The sequence below is a fragment of the Manacus candei genome, unplaced genomic scaffold (assembly GCF_025592945.1).
Source record: "Manacus candei isolate 608988 ecotype Guabito, Panama unplaced genomic scaffold, ASM2559294v1 h1tg000014l, whole genome shotgun sequence".
Taxonomy (NCBI): Eukaryota; Metazoa; Chordata; class Aves; order Passeriformes; family Pipridae; genus Manacus; species Manacus candei.
Genome location: NW_026138062.1, coordinates 2525227 through 2543239, shown reverse-complemented (window position 1 = coordinate 2543239; position 18013 = coordinate 2525227). Strand labels below are relative to the sequence as shown.

At 38.9% G+C, this 18013-nt stretch overlaps 1 protein-coding gene across 4 annotated transcripts in view; it reads left to right on the top strand.

The window, feature by feature from the left end:
- CLYBL (citramalyl-CoA lyase) overlaps positions 1–18013 on the top strand; it is a 167949-nt gene that overhangs the window by 70571 nt on the left and 79365 nt on the right. For all 4 annotated transcript variants that reach the window (XM_051780642.1, XM_051780644.1, XM_051780641.1 and 1 more), the window contains exon 2: positions 17139–17328. In XM_051780642.1, coding sequence (XP_051636602.1) covers positions 17139–17328 — 190 coding nt within the window. The remainder of the gene's footprint in view (positions 1–17138; positions 17329–18013) is intronic.

Below are 18013 nucleotides of genomic sequence, written 5' to 3'. Positions count from 1 at the left end.
AGCATCAGATCACTTGCAGAACCCTTTTATGGTTTCCTAAGATTGGCAAGTCACTAAAGCTTTTATTATTGGCCTAGAGTTTGCATTTTATAGCTCATCTTCTCAGAAGGATAGGAAATGTCCATTCTGTATAAAACTTGTGCATCTTAATATTTAATGTGAGAACAGCAAGTATTTAATACTGCCACAAATGGCAGCAAGTCCTCCATTTTCTTATTCCTTAGAATCCAAACTATTGATTGTACTATATTTAATTGAGTTCTTTAATTCCTTCTGTTAAACAATCAGTTGCTAAGCTTTCCTTAGCCAGGTTTTAGATAATGGCTTTTGTTTTTGCTTAGCCATCTGTTCCTGTATTAATTGTCCTTTTCCCCTAGCATTCACCCATAATTTTGGCAAACTGGTTCCCAAGGTTGGTCTGAATTCCTTTTGCCTCACTGTCTGTTGTTGGACACTGTTACCTTTAGCATTTCACACATTTAATGGATGCAGTTCTGGCTACTGAAAGAAAGTTCAGTCACTCGAACTATATTGCAGGGAGCTGAAGTTTCTTTGTTTTTGTGCAACATCAAGTGCTGGCAAAACAATGTAGAGGCTAAATTAAAATGATCACTTGTGTGCAGCAAATCTGTGTGTAGGTCAGGTAAAAACATCTTTCTGCTTTCACTGTGAAGTGAGGTGACAGGTCACAGAGGGTTTCAGAACAACTTCTGGGGTTAGCATTGAAGTACCCATTTCATTTCCATTCTGTGTGTTGAACCATTTGTTCTGTGTGTTTTACACATCTTCTTTCCCAGTCTGTCGCTGGAAGGCTCCTGAACCAGGCCCTGATTCAGAATGGTGCCTAGTCAAGTGATATTATTAGAGTACTCAGACTCTTCACATTGAACTCAGCTACTTGGCTGAATCAAAACCCCAATGTCTCATTTTTGCTTCCTCCTCCTCCCTTGTACTCCCATCCTTGACTGCCTTTTTACTACCTCATCCTTAAAGATTTGTGTCAGGCTACCCTTGTTTTCCTTAAGTGACACAGCTGGCCGCCCTGAGTTAATACATTTTCTCTGTCTGTGGTGTTGCATCAAGAGATTCCTCAGTCCCTGCTTCATTGATGCTTCCCTCACCAAAATCTCCACTGACCTCATCCTCTTCTTTTTTCTTCCCCCCTTTTTTTTTAATTACATCTTCACCCTACTCCTTTAATCTTGCCTTTGACGTTGTTTTCTTCTGACTTTCCAAGTGAATACCTACCATGTCTCCCTGGTTGACAGTGTGGTTTCTGTTCCACAGTCTCATCTCTTGTCCTTGTGCAGCTCTTCCACAGTCCTCCTGTGTCTTCTCCTGTGGTGGCTCGGTGTGAGTTATATCCCAGCACTGTCTGCCTTGCCACTGGCATGAAACCAAAACCCATTCCTCCCTTTCATGCCTGTGGGCCATCTCACCAAGACCCTATGCATTTGTCACCCCTCTCCTGGTCAACTGGGCCATCCTGCCTTGCTGTGTGCTGGCTGTTCAGAATCACCTCTCTTGCTTTGGCTCACCTGTAGAGCTGCCTGTTCCATGAAGCTGCCAGCTTCAGTTTTCATGTGTATAGTGCCCAAGTTCTGGGTTTTCCTCACTCTGTCAGACCAGGCTTCTTGCAGCCTACAATTACCCTTTCATTCTCTTCTTCCTGTAGACACTTTTTAGTCTTCTTCCTTACTGGCCCTCAGACTTGAGCAGTCTTACGAAAGTCCTCCATCTTCCCTGCATTCAAAATGACCCTAGTATTCCTTATGCTAGGTTAAGCATCAGTTGTTTGATTGCTGTTTCCAAGCAATGGAAAAGGTGTATAGAGTAATAAAAGTATATTTTTAATCAAGAGGTGCACATCGTCTAGTTAAATAACAGGGTAACAAACATACTGCAGCCACTTGAAGCCTTAATTATCTCTTCAGCCTCTTTTGTCTTCACTTCTCTGTTATTCGATTGATCCTGGTCTAGAATCTGTCTGCTGTTTTCTTTTTTGCAGAGGCTAGAAGATAGAATATTTGAAGGTTACTATAACTATAACCACATAGACTTAAGTACTGGTTATTTATTTTTTAAACTAATAAGGTCCTGAGGCATGAATAAATGTACTTACTAATATTTATAATAACCTTTTTGTGGATTGAAATCTAGCAATACCTTCAAAATGCTCGAATCAGCAAGCTTGTCTGTTATCATGGTGGGAAAACAATTTACATTATATCTGCATAGGGCAAGAACAGAGGCAGTCTATCTTTAAAAGACCCCAAAACATAGCTCTATTTTATTAAAGAAAAAGCAAGGTTTCAGACCAGATTGCACCAGTTTTTTTAAATTGAGCATGCTGAATGCTGGGACACATTTTGTAGAACATCAGGAATGTCCAGCAATGGAACAACATTTCCTCTGATGAAGTGAATGCTTTAATACATAGTGGAAGAAATTATTTAAACTCAGCACTAGCACTGGTAGTGGTGGTAATTACCTTTCAGCGCTTTTAAAGCTATACAAAACAGCTAAATACATATCCTTTCAGATTCAGGTATCTAAGATAGTCTGTCTTCACTGTTTCCACAGGGATCTCAAGTCTGTTTTGCAAACAGCTCAGCTGTGGTTTTCACAGCCCAGCCTGGGTACAGGAACCGTGCAGCTTCAGGAGAGGGATGAAGAACATCATTTAGATTGGAAAAGACCCTTAAGATCATCATGGCAAGGGTATGCCCATCCTTCTCCTGGTGCTTCTCAAAAGAGAAGAAAGAATTTTTGTTTATTCTCACCAGTCCACCCCTCTTTTGTGGTGTGGTTTAGTAGCTCTGAGTACTGCTGTAAATGGCTGTTTTAGCTGTTAGTCTTTTTCCCTGCCTATTAATGTGTACTGGTAGAGTAGTGGTGAAACAACCCCTCAGTTCCCTCCTTGCCCTCCAAAATAGTCTGAGCTGGGTCAAGGAAAATACGATATGAGATTGTTCGCTTACCTTTTTGTCTAAAAATGTTGATCTCCAAGAGCTCAAGTGTCACTTGTGGGAAATAGTATGTTGCTTACTTTGTTCTGGCAAGAATTTGGCAAAGACAGAAAGCAGTAACGGTGAAGGGAGAGCTGCTTTGGGTCACTGAGAGATAACTTCAGTCTACAGAAGCTGTAAACCAGCAGGGTCACACCTGAACTTGTGAGATACGTGGGATGCCCACAGCGTGTGGATGCAAAGTGTGTGCAAAGACCACAATCCTTCCAAAAGCAAGGCAGTGTCATTGATAACTAATGGTGGAACGGCCTTTGGTCTAGTATCCATGAGGGCCTGGGCAGACTTCATATTCCACTGGAAAATTCCCACTCTAATGCCATTGCTGGAGATGCAGGAACAAGCAGTTTATTTCAGCAAAATATGAGGAATATTCAAGACTAAAAGTTGTGGACAAACCAGCTTTATTATTTCTTGGATTTATGGAATTTAATTCTTTTTTCTGCTTTCCATCATTCAGTGCCGCTATTGTACTACACCACATTGGGTCTTTTCATACACATACATGTGTACATATATGCACATTTATATATGCACATTTATATGTGCATAAATAAATAAATGGATAGATTGTATATGTGGATATATATACAGGCACATAAAGATGTAAACATAAGCATGCACACATATAAATGATGTTCACCCTTGATTATTGTGGTTAAAAGCCAAAAGAAAATCTTGACTTTAAGAATGGGCATATTGTAATGTCTGTTCAGAGTCTCACATTTTTTCCTTGCTTGTACCCAGGACTAGTGAGGTTATTGTTTTGCATTTTGTCTTTTAACGCAAATGACACAAAAAAGGAGGAAAGACTTTCCCTGCTGGATACGTGCTAGAGAATAGAGTGGATATGCCACAATTTATTTTTTTTTCCAGTGCATCTGAAGACAGTCTCTGGCAACAAATCTTACCATTACTGAGACACTAGGTCAACTAAACTGTTATTTGGGAAAATTAAAATTGAAATACCCGTTACATTCTTCCTATCAGCAAGGAAACAGATGATGACAAACAAGGGGCCATGTGAGACTAAAACTGATGGTTCAAACCGTCCAAGTTCCTTATATATAATATTGACTTTGGTAGGTACTGTGTTTCTTATTATTAGTACAGAACTGACATGTACTGCAGAATTAAAATGTATCTCAAGGATATTATTTCCCCTTTGTGCTAAAGTATATCTAAAATGTTACCCAAGCAAAAAAATGGTAGGCAGATTCAGTAATGGAATATTTTTTCTCTTTATCCAGTAGAGGATAAATGACATGACAACTAATTGTCTTATTTCCTTAAGTCTAAACTTTTTTCATGATATAGGTTGTTGAAGAACACTCAGAGGTAAGCCAAGTGGTGCCTTTATGTATTTTCAGAGGAAAGTTTTTTCCTCATAAGGTTATATATCAGCGAGTTCAAAGAGTCTGTGTGCTTTCAGGTTTTATACAAATGTGGAGTGCTATAACACTTACTTAGAGAAACACAGCTGCTCATTTAAATGTCATAAAAGCTGTTATATAGAGGTAGACTTAATCCTATTTCTCCTTAGAGATTTTATTTGCTGTAGTCCAGGACTTTTGCTTATCTACTACATATCATCATTATGAACTAAAAGCCATTTTATTTGTGCAGATTGCAAAGGAGGCAGTGTATTTTTCTTCTTCACTTATTTTTAAATAAATATTGAACAGTCTTTGTCAAGAATTTAGCTGGAAAAAATTCCTCACCCTTAAACTGGGGCAGTCAGAAGAATTTCTTTTTTCTGGCTCTCCCAAGAGTGCTGTGTGCTTGGTGACATCTTCTCCTGCCTCTCTCTTCCCTTCCCTTCTCTTCCCTCCCCTCTAGGTAATCAGGGACAGGTCTGTTTTCTAAAATTTAGTTTTAAGAGAACAGGACCGATGATGATGATGTGTGTTATGATACAGTGAGGTAGGAAATCCACATTTAACAAAACTGAGGTGTTTGGGAGAAAAGGGGTATCCTGTGAAACAGGGCCATTGGCGAGGAGAGCAACTTTGATTCTAGAGCTTTACCTAAGTTTTAGTTGGCTTTTTTATGTGTTCACTAGCCACAGTAAATATATGCTGTAGCAACACAAGGAATCTCACCTGGGAAATACAGATAAGAAACTCCCACAGAGCGTGTAATAAGAGTGCTTGCACTTGCACAGGCCCATCAGGTGCTCTCGTTGCCCCAAAAGGGGTTGCTAGCTGATAATTCAACCTTTTTTTTTTTTTTTACGAAAATAAAATCATACTAATTTGCAGGGAAGTTGATTTTCACCCCATCTCACTTTCAGTCTTGATGATGATGATTTTTTAAAATGTCCATGTTGGTAACTAACTGACTATCAAATGGGATGGGACTTACCAGGTGGAGGGTCTGCAGCGGGGACCTGGGGGCCATGATCTTATGGCCGGTTTCTAAGTTTCCTGGGATGTGGCAAAGCTGATCTGAAGAGTTCTGTGAAAATGTTTAGATAATTAAATAATAAAAGTGGCTTAGGAATGGGATTTTCTACAGAAATCTTCTGATTGTCTCTTGGCCAACATTTTTCTTCCATCACACGTTCATATTATCTGCCTGGTAGATCCGGCACCTTTATGGTCTTTGAGCTTGCCTACACAGCAAAGTTCATCCTTGGTAAGACAGGCTGTGATGATACTGTGATGATATGACCAATGTGTTCCATGAAATTAGTTTCCTGCTGTGGACACCCCTGGGTGCGGTTCATCTGCCCCAGGCAGATTACCTCCTCAAGGCACTTAATGAACTGCCTGAGTCAAGAAGAGGGTTATGGCTGAATTCCCACTTGGAAAGTGCACCCAGGGCTTTGACCACATACCCCAAATATGCACTCATGGGGGTGGCAGGACCTGACCCACCATCTCAGTAGAGTGAGGGATTTGTCCCTTTCAGGGCAGCAAAAGCTTATTACTCACCAAGGAGAACTCAGTGGCTAGAGAGATGCTGAGCCTGAAGAGACTGGTGGGTGCTAAATTTACCATTTTTAGTTTACTGACCTTACTAAGGAGATGATTTTGGAGAACCATTGTTGAATTAGGGTTTGTTACGACTATTCCTATGTGATAAATTTATCCTTCAGCTGCTTAATGTGAAAGATCAAAATGAACTACCAACTACCACTTATTTATCAATTATGTCCCAATATTTGCTAATTCATTTAAGCCTGGATTCCTAAAATCTCACTTTTAATTTTTTTATATTTTTTTAAGAAATTTTTTGTCTTTGGAAAAGCTTGAAAATACAAAGCCAGGAACACAGAACCAGAAAATAGTGTTTCAATGTGCACTTTAAAAAGTTGCAGTTTTTAATGCATCATGTTGTTATGATTTTTTGAATTCTTGGTGGTGTTAACAAACAAAAAATGAACAGCTTTTTTTCAAGCAATGTATGGAGTAATGGGCAGATGCAGGACAAATACTGAAAAAAATGTAGGTGTTTCATTTTCATCTGTGCCAAAACAGTAATAATGTTAACTTTTGTAATGTACTGAAAAAGGCAGAAGAAAAATGATGTTTTATTATTGGATAATAAAGCTTTTCCAGGCGTTTATTTACTAGAGATCATGAAAGTTCTGTCTTCGTAAGGTTGTTTAATCCAACCACTGCTACTATGAAAATATGGAAGTCAGAATTTTGGGGCATTCCCTGCTATCTTTTGAATTTAATAAAGTAATAATCTGGTTTTCAACTGATGTCATTCTCAAAGGAAACATTTTGCTAACACTGAGTAGTGATAGCATAGAAAATTCATTTGATCTTATATAATGTTTTCATGGTTAATAAGATTTGCATATGACATTTTTACATGATTAAAAGTCCTGGAATTTCATTGCAATAGGCATTAACTTCTGTGATTGAAGTTAAGGGAGATTTTTTTTTATTATTTTTTTTTAATAGGTAATCAAGAGTTTAACTGCCTCTGGGGCATTTTAAGAAAATGTTATACAGTACTTAACGAACATTATACTACAAATAAGAGTGATATTCCTGTAATTAAAACAGTCTGGATATTGCTTAATGAATGTTTTTCTTATCTTAATGCATAGGCAGTAAGGATTCATGTAGTTGCCTTTATTAACTTGTGGAGTTAGTTAAAAAGCTGGTTAAAACAGTAAGTCCATATCAGGTCAATATAAAATGCTTCTGTAGGGATTTCATTGCTCTTATAAATCTGACTAGTTAAAAAATAAACACAGATGCTTGTTTGTGCCATCCTGAGCCATGTTGCAGGGTAGTATTTCTGCCTGTAGACATTTCTAAAGTTAAATGTTGCCTGGAGCACTACAGGATTTGCAAGAGTTTGTCTTTATCCTCTGTTTAGGAAATATTTTAAAATTTCCACCAGGCTTGTATTCAAAAGCAGAGAGCAGTTGGTTTTCAATTAGTGTAGCCACAATTGCTGTTGTGCATTCGTTCTTTTTTTCTGTCATATTGCATCAGCTCTGATGTAATTACAACACTTTCTCTTTTTTTGTGTAATTGCAGTGCATTGTAGTTTTATAGTTCTGTTCTTCAGCGGTTTAATATTTACTAAGTGCTCGCTAAATTGTTCTTCGCTGCTCAGTTGTTTGGCACAGAAACCATTCTGAGTAAGTTCAGCTTAAAACAAAAAAATTCTTTGATGTAATTATTCCTCTGCATAATAATAATTCTTCAAAATAATGCTTGACTGAACATAAATCATATTTTTACTTTTAATCTTTTTGTGAAAATATCATGCAGGGGTTTTTTTCTCTATCTGAGGTTGAGCATCTTTTGTTTGAAAGATACTCGCCAGCTGGATCGCATCTGCATACATCTAAGACTCAATTTTGCACAAGTGTCTGTGCCAAAACCTGAAAATAGCAGGTTGACCCACGTGTAGCCTAAGAATGCATGGAAATAGAATAGTTTCATAATCCAAAATTAATCACTGGTCCTGCAGGTCCTTAAGTACGTGGTTAACTGTGTTTGACTAGTCCTTGATTTCTCTGGGCTAAGCACATGCTCCAGTGGATTTACAGGAAAAATCTCAAAATGCAGAGAAGACTGCAATATTATTTTCTTTTTCCTATGTGGTAAAAATGTCTATGCTTTATTTAGTAGTATAATTTATCTACATTTCTAAGTACAGGGATCATCAAGATGATTGTGCTTTTGGTAAATGTAGACTGCCATAAATTGCAAATTGAGATAAAATATGGTCTATTTAGTGAAAAATTCTTAGAAGTGTGAAGGGACCCTCAGTTTGTAAAATATCCCCACCATGACCAAAACCATAAAGATGACAGTTTGTAATAAAAAAATCAGAAATTCTGGAAGACCAAAAGTGCATGACAAATTTCTTCTTTCTTCTGATTTCTGCAGCACCAGTATATTGATACTCCATTCATTTCCTTCTGGTAAATATTCTCAGGCACATCTTTAATGTGATTTAATTTTAACTCAGATGTAAATCAGAAGTGATTTTAAGGACTGTTTTCCTTTTCTCTGACACCGTGCAGACATGGATATCTAACCTGTGCAGGCTCTGGTGAACATAGAGGCTCTCTGTTACGGCAGGGTCATTTTAACAGGCAGGAATGGCACTTTATTGATTCTGACTTTATCAAGTGCCTGTTTCTTATTTTACATATAACTCGTTAGCAGCCTGCTCCTAAACTGCTGAGGAGTCTTTGGCTGTTTGGGACTCAGACTTTAATCACAGTAATTAGCGTGGAATTTTTGAGTTCTGGTCTCGATCTTGACCTTGTAGCATTTAGCCAATGCGCACACAGCTGGACTGGTGGCAGGAGCTGCAAGAGCTCAGTAGTGGGGATGCTCCTTGTGTCCTGGTGTGGGAACTGACGCGGGGGGAATAGAGGGGAGTGGGAAGAGGGGGAAAGCGTGTTCAGTAAGAAAAGAAGTTCTGTCCAAACGTTCTTACCAATTTTTGTGTGTGAACATAGAGATGTGGGTGGGTGTGTGAAAACGTAGGGGCAGAATTAGGAGGAAGGGAAGTACCTGATGGTGAGCCAGAGGGGAGAACTGGAAGAGGCAAGAGTGGTTTTGCAGTGAAATAGAGAATCTCTTCAAAGTTCAGCTTTTCTGCAGAGGCTACCAGAATGGGTTTGACTATATAAACAATTACAGATTTGTGGGTTTTATAATATTCACTTCCTAAGACAGATTTTGGCATCGGATGTTCCAGGATATCTTATTGGTGATATGTACTTCATCCTCCTCTTGAACTGGAAGATACTTGACCCCCAAAGACATGCTTTTTCCTTTGTGCCGTGACAACACTTTGTGCATATTTGTTTGTACATAAAACCCAAAACCAAATAAACCAAACCTAATCATACATCAATGGCATACATCCAAAGAAATATCTTCTTACTTCTCAATGTGCATCTTAAAAAAAGCTAATATATGTAAAGTGTTTTCTGAATCTCTCAATATTGATATTTGATCTTCATCTTTATTGTGTGATGTTTTTGTTATTTAAAATGTCTTGTAATTTTCCGTCGCAGCTGCAAATTTAATTCTGTAAAAAAATATATAATGCAAAAGCTTCTCTTGGGAAGATGTATAACTAAACAGAATTTTACACGATCTCTTTAAAAATGGAAATTAGAAACATCACTAATTAAATAAATGAAAGCACTTAAAATTTACTTATAAAAACTAAAACTTACAAACTGTTTATATTTAGTGTTTGTTTATGTCTATGTCTTCATATTTAGGAAAACAGGGAAATGAATTGTTATCTTAACTACAATGTTCCCTAGGTTTAAGTGGCAAAGTGAACATGTCACAGGCAGGCAGAGTGCTTTTCCATTACCCTGCAGTGCTGTGGGTTTGATTTAGCAGCAGAAAGCATCCCAAGGAGTCAGACACTTTGTTAATGGTAAAAGCAAAGCGAGGAACAACTCAGCTCGAGAATACTTTATGGGCATGAGGAGTTATCCAGAGTTATCCACACCGTAAGGAAGGGAGCGAATCCTCAACTGTATGTCACATATGTTAAAGCTCCCCAAGACAGGACACCAATTAACCTTGAATGATAGCAAACACACACACACAGGCTGCCTGAGAGAAGCAGCCTGTTGCCATTAGTAGGAAGCAGCAACCCTTGTCACCCTGAGCCATTATTTAAATTTCTTTTAAAATTCACTTATTAATTCAAAGAACAGTAGCACTCTCCTCTTCCTCACAAACAGACTACTTTTGCTGCCCTGAAAACAGGAGACGTTAGTAACATGAGAAGCCAGTGGTCCTTTTATTTTTATCCTTGCTGTCTAATTTGGCCATTTTGAATTGAGAAGAAAAAAACCCCTGATCTTCAGTCAAAGCAATTTAAGGCATGATGGAGCTCAGAGTGAACCAAAACAACAGGGTCAAATGTAGTTGAAAGAACATGGTGGGGTAAATAAAAGGTCTTTTTTTTTTTTTACATTTAGTGCTGGTGGGAGGAGAAAGTTTGGTTAACTATTTAACCTATGATAGCCTTTTATCATTTTATGACTTAGAGGTCCGTGATTTTAAGCCTTTGTCAGTAAGTTCCTGGTTTCTATTCGATCTTTTCTCTAGTGTCTAGTTATATGACTTAAATTGATTTACTGGAGATAGGAAAAAGCTATAAATAGCAGACAGACACATATTTTTCCTAAAATTACTTTCCAGCAACTTTAGATTTGGTGCTCAGTTTCCATTTAAATCCTAAACTGCTTTCTTCCACTCAAACTTCCCTCTATCATGATTTTTTTTGATCAGTGGGGCTCTCCTTCCCCATTTGATTCACCTCTCTATTTTTTGGCTAAAATGCTATGTGTCCTGGTCAGTTGGAGCAAGTGCTTGTGAAAGGTCACTTGGAAGCCCCCTTTTCATTTCTCCCCACTACAGTTTTTCCAGCAGGCAAGCATTCTCAGGAGCAACCCCCTCCAATCTGTCCCTTTTGATATCCAAAGCTGGTTGTTACGGGGGTTAAATTTCTTAATTCACTGAGTTTTTGTGAGCACTTCTTCAACCCACCACGCTCAATGCCCGCAGCTGGGTGCAGACTGCCTGTCTCCCTTAGGATGCTGTGAAAGTGTTAGGGTTTATTCTTTCACCTTCTCCAGACTTTTGGGGGGCCAATTCTACACCTGTGTACCTTCCATCAGCTTCAGGGGAATTAATCTTCATGTTACATCTGTGCTAGATAATATCAGCCTTATGGTGAGAAGTTTAAAATCAGACAAAGCCTCCTCTGGTAAGGAAAACTGCTTGTCAAGAGATCTCAAACCATGAGAGCTGGTGGCTTCTGCCTGCCCTGACAGGGGGTTAGGTTAGGTTAGGTTTTTAAACTTAATTAGTTTTTTGAAGGTCAGGGAAATGACCGTACTGAGTCTGGAACAAAGGGAGAAATCAAAATGTAAAGCTGAATGCTCAGTATGTTGATAACCTCCCAGTTTTAATTTCAACATAATTGGATCAGAGTTAGTGGCAGTTGTTATGTAAAGTTCCTTCCCTTACTTTTAATTCAAAAGTAAATATCATAGTTCTTCACTTTTAACCAAAGTATTTTTCTTTGTTTTCTTTTTTTCTTTTTTTTTTTTTCCCAAAGAAGAGTTGCTCAGTTTACCTCAGATTTCTTTCTACTAGGAAAGCACTAAGATTCGGGGACCTGTATTTTGATGGTAAATCTTGTGACATGACCTTTTGTTTTCCATGTGAGGAAACGTTAGCATTTTTTCACATGTTAACTTCTAAACAATTACGGGGAATTTCTTTTCCTTGAAAACTGCTATCCTTTTCTTTTTCCTCCCCTTTTCTCTCTTCTTGATATTTTTATTTCCCTTTTATATGGAGACTTGTAGATTTTGTCACTTCAAACGTTAGCTGTTCCTCCTCTTTTCTTTCGCTTTACAATACACACTAGGAGATTTTTTTTTTTTTGCATATTCCTCCCCTTTCTCTGTGAGATATTGTAGTTCACCAAATTTAAAACACTACAGTATTTAGAATCCCCGCAGTGCCATTTTAAGTATTTGGACCTGGAAAATGCCCCAAGCAATAACTACCTGAATTGCTTTTAATTACACAATATAGCTGCATCATTTTACTTCAGATTCTTTTTGATTGATGCTGTAAGGCAATTGTAACCATGGATGATGGGATTAAGTGCCTCTTGAAGTGACTTTAGCTTCTTGTGGGAACAAAGGGAAAGAAGAGAACACTTAGTCCCTTTTTGAGTGAACAGCTTTTTTTCACTTGCTATATAAAGAAATACAATTAACAAACATTATCCCCAGAGGTGAATTGAAATGTACATGCGGACAATAACCGCTCTTGACTGCAATTAGACATATATGATCCGAGGTATTTTGGCCATTCATTAGTGCTAATTGTTTGAGAAACAAGCCCAGAGAACAAATGATTAAAATGTTAGTGCCATAACCAGGATTATTAGCATGTGTGATAAAATGCATGCGCCGCAGCTGTACCAATAAAACTCTCCGGCGAGTCGCTTTGATTCGACAACTACTCAGCTCGGCTGTGAGCCCTTGGTATTTGCACAGGGCCTGCTGATGTTTATAACAAACAACTTGTATCTTCTTTTCTTAATTAGAAAGAATTACTATGCAAATTGCGGGGCTGTGTAATTCCATAGAAGTTTCTTTGTCTTTGGCAGATTATTTGTGTGTGGCTGTGTGCTACTGCCTAGTGACTTCAACATATGAAAACCATTATATTTACTCTGGAGTGGGGTGGTTTTTTGCACATATCAGAGAAACAATTTGTAGATTTTTGCTGCATTAGCTGGGTCTTGTTCAGGAGGCATTGTGGGTCTTGGGTCACTTCTGTCCTTCTCCCACAGCACCACAGACATCCAGGATTGTGACTGGTATGCATGGAGATCGTAAACTCATGCATAGATATCAGAAATACATGTTGTGGCAATTATCCAGCTTTTTTAATGGTTTTAATCAAATGCCTAAAAATGCGCTTCAGAAACACTTGGCCAACACTGTGCCGAAGATTGTAGAAGAAGAGATTTGGCCTTTTGAGCAATGTTTTAGGCAGTTCCCAATGTAGCATCTCTTCCAGAGGTAATTTGATTTAGCAAATAAACAGGGAACAGAGGAACAGGTTAAAGTGCTGAATATCACTTGTGGGAGTACTTTACTTCATGAGCTATATGTTGTTGACTCCAATGAGACCGCACAGGTGTGTGCAGTTAAGTATATGTGTGAGTATGAGCAACACTGGAATGTGAAAATGCAGTTTATAGCAGGGAAATTTGCATAATTGGGAGTAATTTCACTGGCTGCAGTCACAGTGTACGGCTGCCATTGCAAAATGCAATGTCTCTTAGTAATCAAAAAGGTTTTCTTTTCTCATTCCCAAGGATGAACTATTCACTCTTGGGTGAAACGGTTCTCAGAGGACCATGAGTAACTTTAACTTGCCAGCTACTTTTACATATTTGATGAAGACTTTAGTAGAGTGTTATGTTTGCTGAAGAAATCTAGTTTTATTTCCAAGACCCAAGAGCACTCAGTATGCTGTTAAATGCTATGAATGAAAATATGCTGCTGTAAAACAATTTAATGAGCATTACCCAATAGCCTAGTCCTTATTTTAACTCACAGTGCTTAAAGGAAGAAACATTGTCTTAGCAAATTCACTTGGCTTTTGTCCATGTGTTTAGTTTAAACCATAGTCAAGCTTAGTTTGAATCATTAAAATGCTTGGAGTCAGGAAACATATGTAAGATTTTCTTCCGCTTTATGGCGCAGGGTTAACAATATAATCGAGATCACAGTGCTGTGTGGGTTTTTTGTCCTAAAAAAGTAACTGCTGGGGAGTTTTTAATTCTATCAAAAGAACAGAAGTCAAGATAATCAGGATAATGTTTCCTACCAGAGTGGCTAACTGCTCATATATACAGCACCCCAGGCCTTGCCACTGCTTTAAAAAGGTCTATAGGCAGATGGATTTCTTAATAAATCCATGTCTTCCTCTACTTTTCATTTTATTGTAGAACATAAAATACGACTATGCAAGGAAAATGCACAGTAATGATTTAAAAATATATATCAAAACAATAGCATGTGAAAACATTTACTGCAGTCATACCTAAGCATAATTGTTGAAAACTCCTTTTTTACACAAGCATTTCTAGAGCTCTTTGTTTTGAAAGGAGAAGGGTTCTGTGCTGGTCCACTGACACCAATTCTTCCTGCACATTTTTTTTTTCTGACCATACCTCTTGAAAAAGTTGTTGCTTCTTAAACTTGCTAAAATGTCCCATAAGACTAATAATTTGCCATATTTACAGTATATTTCTTCTAATAATTTTTGTCCTGAGAAACCTGTGTTTTGAGCCTACATGGCTACAAAGTTGGTTAGCTTAGGAGAAGATACCAATAGTCAGCAGGCAGTGGTTTTTCTAACATTGAGCCTATTAAGTGATGGTATTTCAATGGATTAAATCTATCACTTCTTTAGAGTCAGGTGGTCTGCTTTGGAAGCTGTACTGTTCCATCTAAACACAAGTTCACAGACCTCAGTAGTGACACCTGACTATATCTGGCCTTCAAGTACTGATGCTTTTACCTACACAATACTACACGCTGTTGTGTGTGGTATGCAGAGCAGGGCTGCCTTTGTGGGGCTAGCAGCAGTGAGAGGGAAACTGGCTGGTCATACAGTCCTTCGCTTGATGACAGCCCAGAAGAAATTCCGGGAAACATGTGTGACAGGAGATACATCTCATCTCAGCATGCTCTGAGATTATGGTGTTAGCCATGTCTATCAGGTTTCTGGCATGTTGGAGGGTTGGTGAGAGGCAATCATTAAGAGTGCTTCAGGGGCTGCTTGGCTCTAGTCTGGAGTTAACTATTAATGGGCTGAGCTCTTTGACTCCTTTGTGCCATCGGGAACCACAAGATTGAAGCCATCAGAGAAAGCGAATAGAAATTAATCACTTTTGTCCCCTCATATATGTTTAGCAAAGGACAGCAGACCTCTTTACTGACCTCTATGTCACACTGAAAAAAGACTCTCCTCTTTCCATTTGAGGTAAACCACTCTTCCACCTCCTCCTTGCTCTTCCAAAGTGTACTACTGCAAGAAAATGTGATTAAGTGGATTTAACTAGCAGGCACTTGAGTTACAACAAGTTTTTTTACCATCCCCACTTCAACCTGAAGCAGGGGACATGAAGTGGTTTGTGGGAGAGGGGCGAAGAGAGTACTTGGGATACACTCAGTGGATGTCAATGGCGTGTCTCCAAGTGTTGTTAAAACCTCCACCACCTGAGTCTTGATGTTATTGCACTTCGAGATGAAAAAGACTTATCAACTTATCAAGGGTAACACTTGCACTTGTAATAAAATAATTTCTGTTAAACAGCCAAGCTACCCCATTTCTTAGGCTGCAGGAAGCATTACCAGGCATGTTACAAAGAAGAGTGGGTTTTTGAGGGCTCATAAAGTCACTTCAACCAGGATGTGCAGAAACACAGCAGTGGAGATAGCGAAATAGTTTTCTTTTTCCGTTTTGTTTACTGAGGTAAAATATGATAAAAGCTTTCTTCATCTTTTTAACCCAAGGCTTATATTCAGCTTTTAGGGTGCACAGTCCAGAAGAGAGGGTTCTTCGACAGATTCAGCTTAGAAAGGCAAGCATTATAGCTGCCCATCAGTGACATACCATCTTGGCTCTGATTTAGATTGACTGAACTCATTTCCAAGCATTTGAGAGCTTTAGTCACGTTCACTTTGAAGAAAACCCATGTGCACGTGTAGCCACGTGTCATCCAAGTGTAGCAACTTGGGAAGCATTATTAAGAGGGGCATAGGAAAATGCATGGATCCCTGATATAACGCCATGACATGTTCAGCATGGTGCTAGAAAAACCATACATTATTCAAAGTGGCGAATAATATACAAGATAATGCATAATGGTGTTATATGGTAGGATTATTCTGTGGCATAAGTGCCTTGTGCTGAGTATGAAGGCGAATTGTATTATTTTGTCCTCATTTTTGGTGTAGCAGAATAGACCTGGGGGTTACAGCATGAAATGGGGAGAAACAGGAGCAGGCAAGGAGTTTTTTTGGAAGGCCATGAATCACAGTGGCACCCTCTGCAATTTATTTCTCAGTGCTTGTAATTGCGGAGCAAAGCAAGCTCCCCACCACCCTTGAGAGCAGCCTCACCCAGCAGTCCTAGTGCCTCCAAGTGCACTAACCCAGCTCATGCCTGAGGTAGGTTAGCTGGGTCCTCACCAGCACTATGTGCACAAGGTGGAGACCACCACAAACCTGATGCCTGTGGGCCACATATGTCACTCGCTCAAGCCATGTGACACCACTGAAATGTGGTGCACAAAGCATTTATAAATTTTAAAAGGCACCACAGCCAATGACCTGCTGATGATGTTGGTGGGTTTTTAAGCTCTGTCAGTGGAAGTCTGTGCTGTGGATCTGAAGGTCTGAAGGCTTCTGAGAGAACGTTAGGATTAGTGAAGTTCCACATTACATGGGGTTTTCATTCCTGTTTTCCTCATTTCCCCCTCCATCCATTTTGCTTATTTAAAATTTGCATGCAAATATGTTTGTTGATATAATGCCAAGGTTGCAAAATCAACTTCACAAGCCCTTGTTTGTTTTAGTCAGCACCCCTGCTTCATTCCTAGCATGACGTCCAGCTCCTGGAGAAAATAGCAGCAGATAGCAGCCTCCTCTCTAAAGCAGTCCTGATCTGTTCCCAGCACAGTTTTCATCCTACGGAGTCCTATGACAGCAGAAAAGCCAAGCACCACCCTTCTGTATTTCATGCTTGCCATAGCACCCAGAATGGCCAGCATAATTAAGGCTGAATGGATAACCTCAGCCTTGGCAGGTCTTCAGTTGTGACTGTTTATGTTTGCAGCTTCTGTTGAACATAGTAGTTTCAGAGTTTTATACTGTAATTAACTGTAATACAGGTATATCCTTACCTTAACTCTTCCTAAGGTGGGAAATATAGGTAACCAAAAACCAGCCACTATCTACTTAGAAATGTTTCACTTTTAAAATATAGTCAAATAATATTTATAGCATTGTAGCCAAAAGTCTAATTTTAACAATATCGTTTACAGGGTGAATTCTCCTCTGCCAGCTGGTGTTCCTAAGCTTAGTTATCACTTTGCATCATCTCACAAGTATGTTCCCAGACGAGCTGTCCTGTATGTACCTGCGGATGATGAAAAAAAGATACGAAAAATCCCATCACTGAATGTAGATTGTGCAGTGCTGGACTGTGAAGATGGTGTGGCTCTGAACAGAAAGGTAACTAAAAATTATCTGTGTGATACAATCAGCACTAAGGAGAACTTGTGGGAAAACATTGCCTTTGCCTTGGGGAAGTGACAACCAGAGAGACAAAGATCTTAATCTCAAGATATACAAAGTAATGTCACAGTGATAGGCTTTGTGAAGGTGTTGGGAAAGTCTGGTTACCCAGAACTCAAAGACGTTCCGTGTGAGTAAGTGAGGAGGGAGTTTTGAAGTAATACAGAACTGGGTGTAAGCTCCCATCACAGAAGAGTGGAAGATTCTGTCATTCTTAGGGAAGAGGACAAAAGAGTTTGTAAGAAGAGAAGCGGGAAAGGAAGAGTTAGTTTGGAACCACCAGGTGGCCAGTTTATTGTTGAAATGAGAGCAGCTTCAGATTGCAAGCAAACCAGCGTGGGCCTGGGTTTGAGCCTTGGAGTGTTTGGAAATATTTATTTCCTGAGATTTTGGGAAAAAATGCTGTTAGGAATGCTTTTCAAGGAGAGAGAAGATAGATTCTGGCTGTACTAGTGTTTGGAACAAGAATGCAGAGCAGAGTGGGAGATAGATGTAGATGTGTAAAGTACCTATGCCAAGTTTTCATTAAAATTGAATTGTGAAAGAAGAATGATCTAGCATGCATTCAATTTCACTTGCAAGCAATTTTTTTTAATATATGTAAATAACCATTTTAAAATGT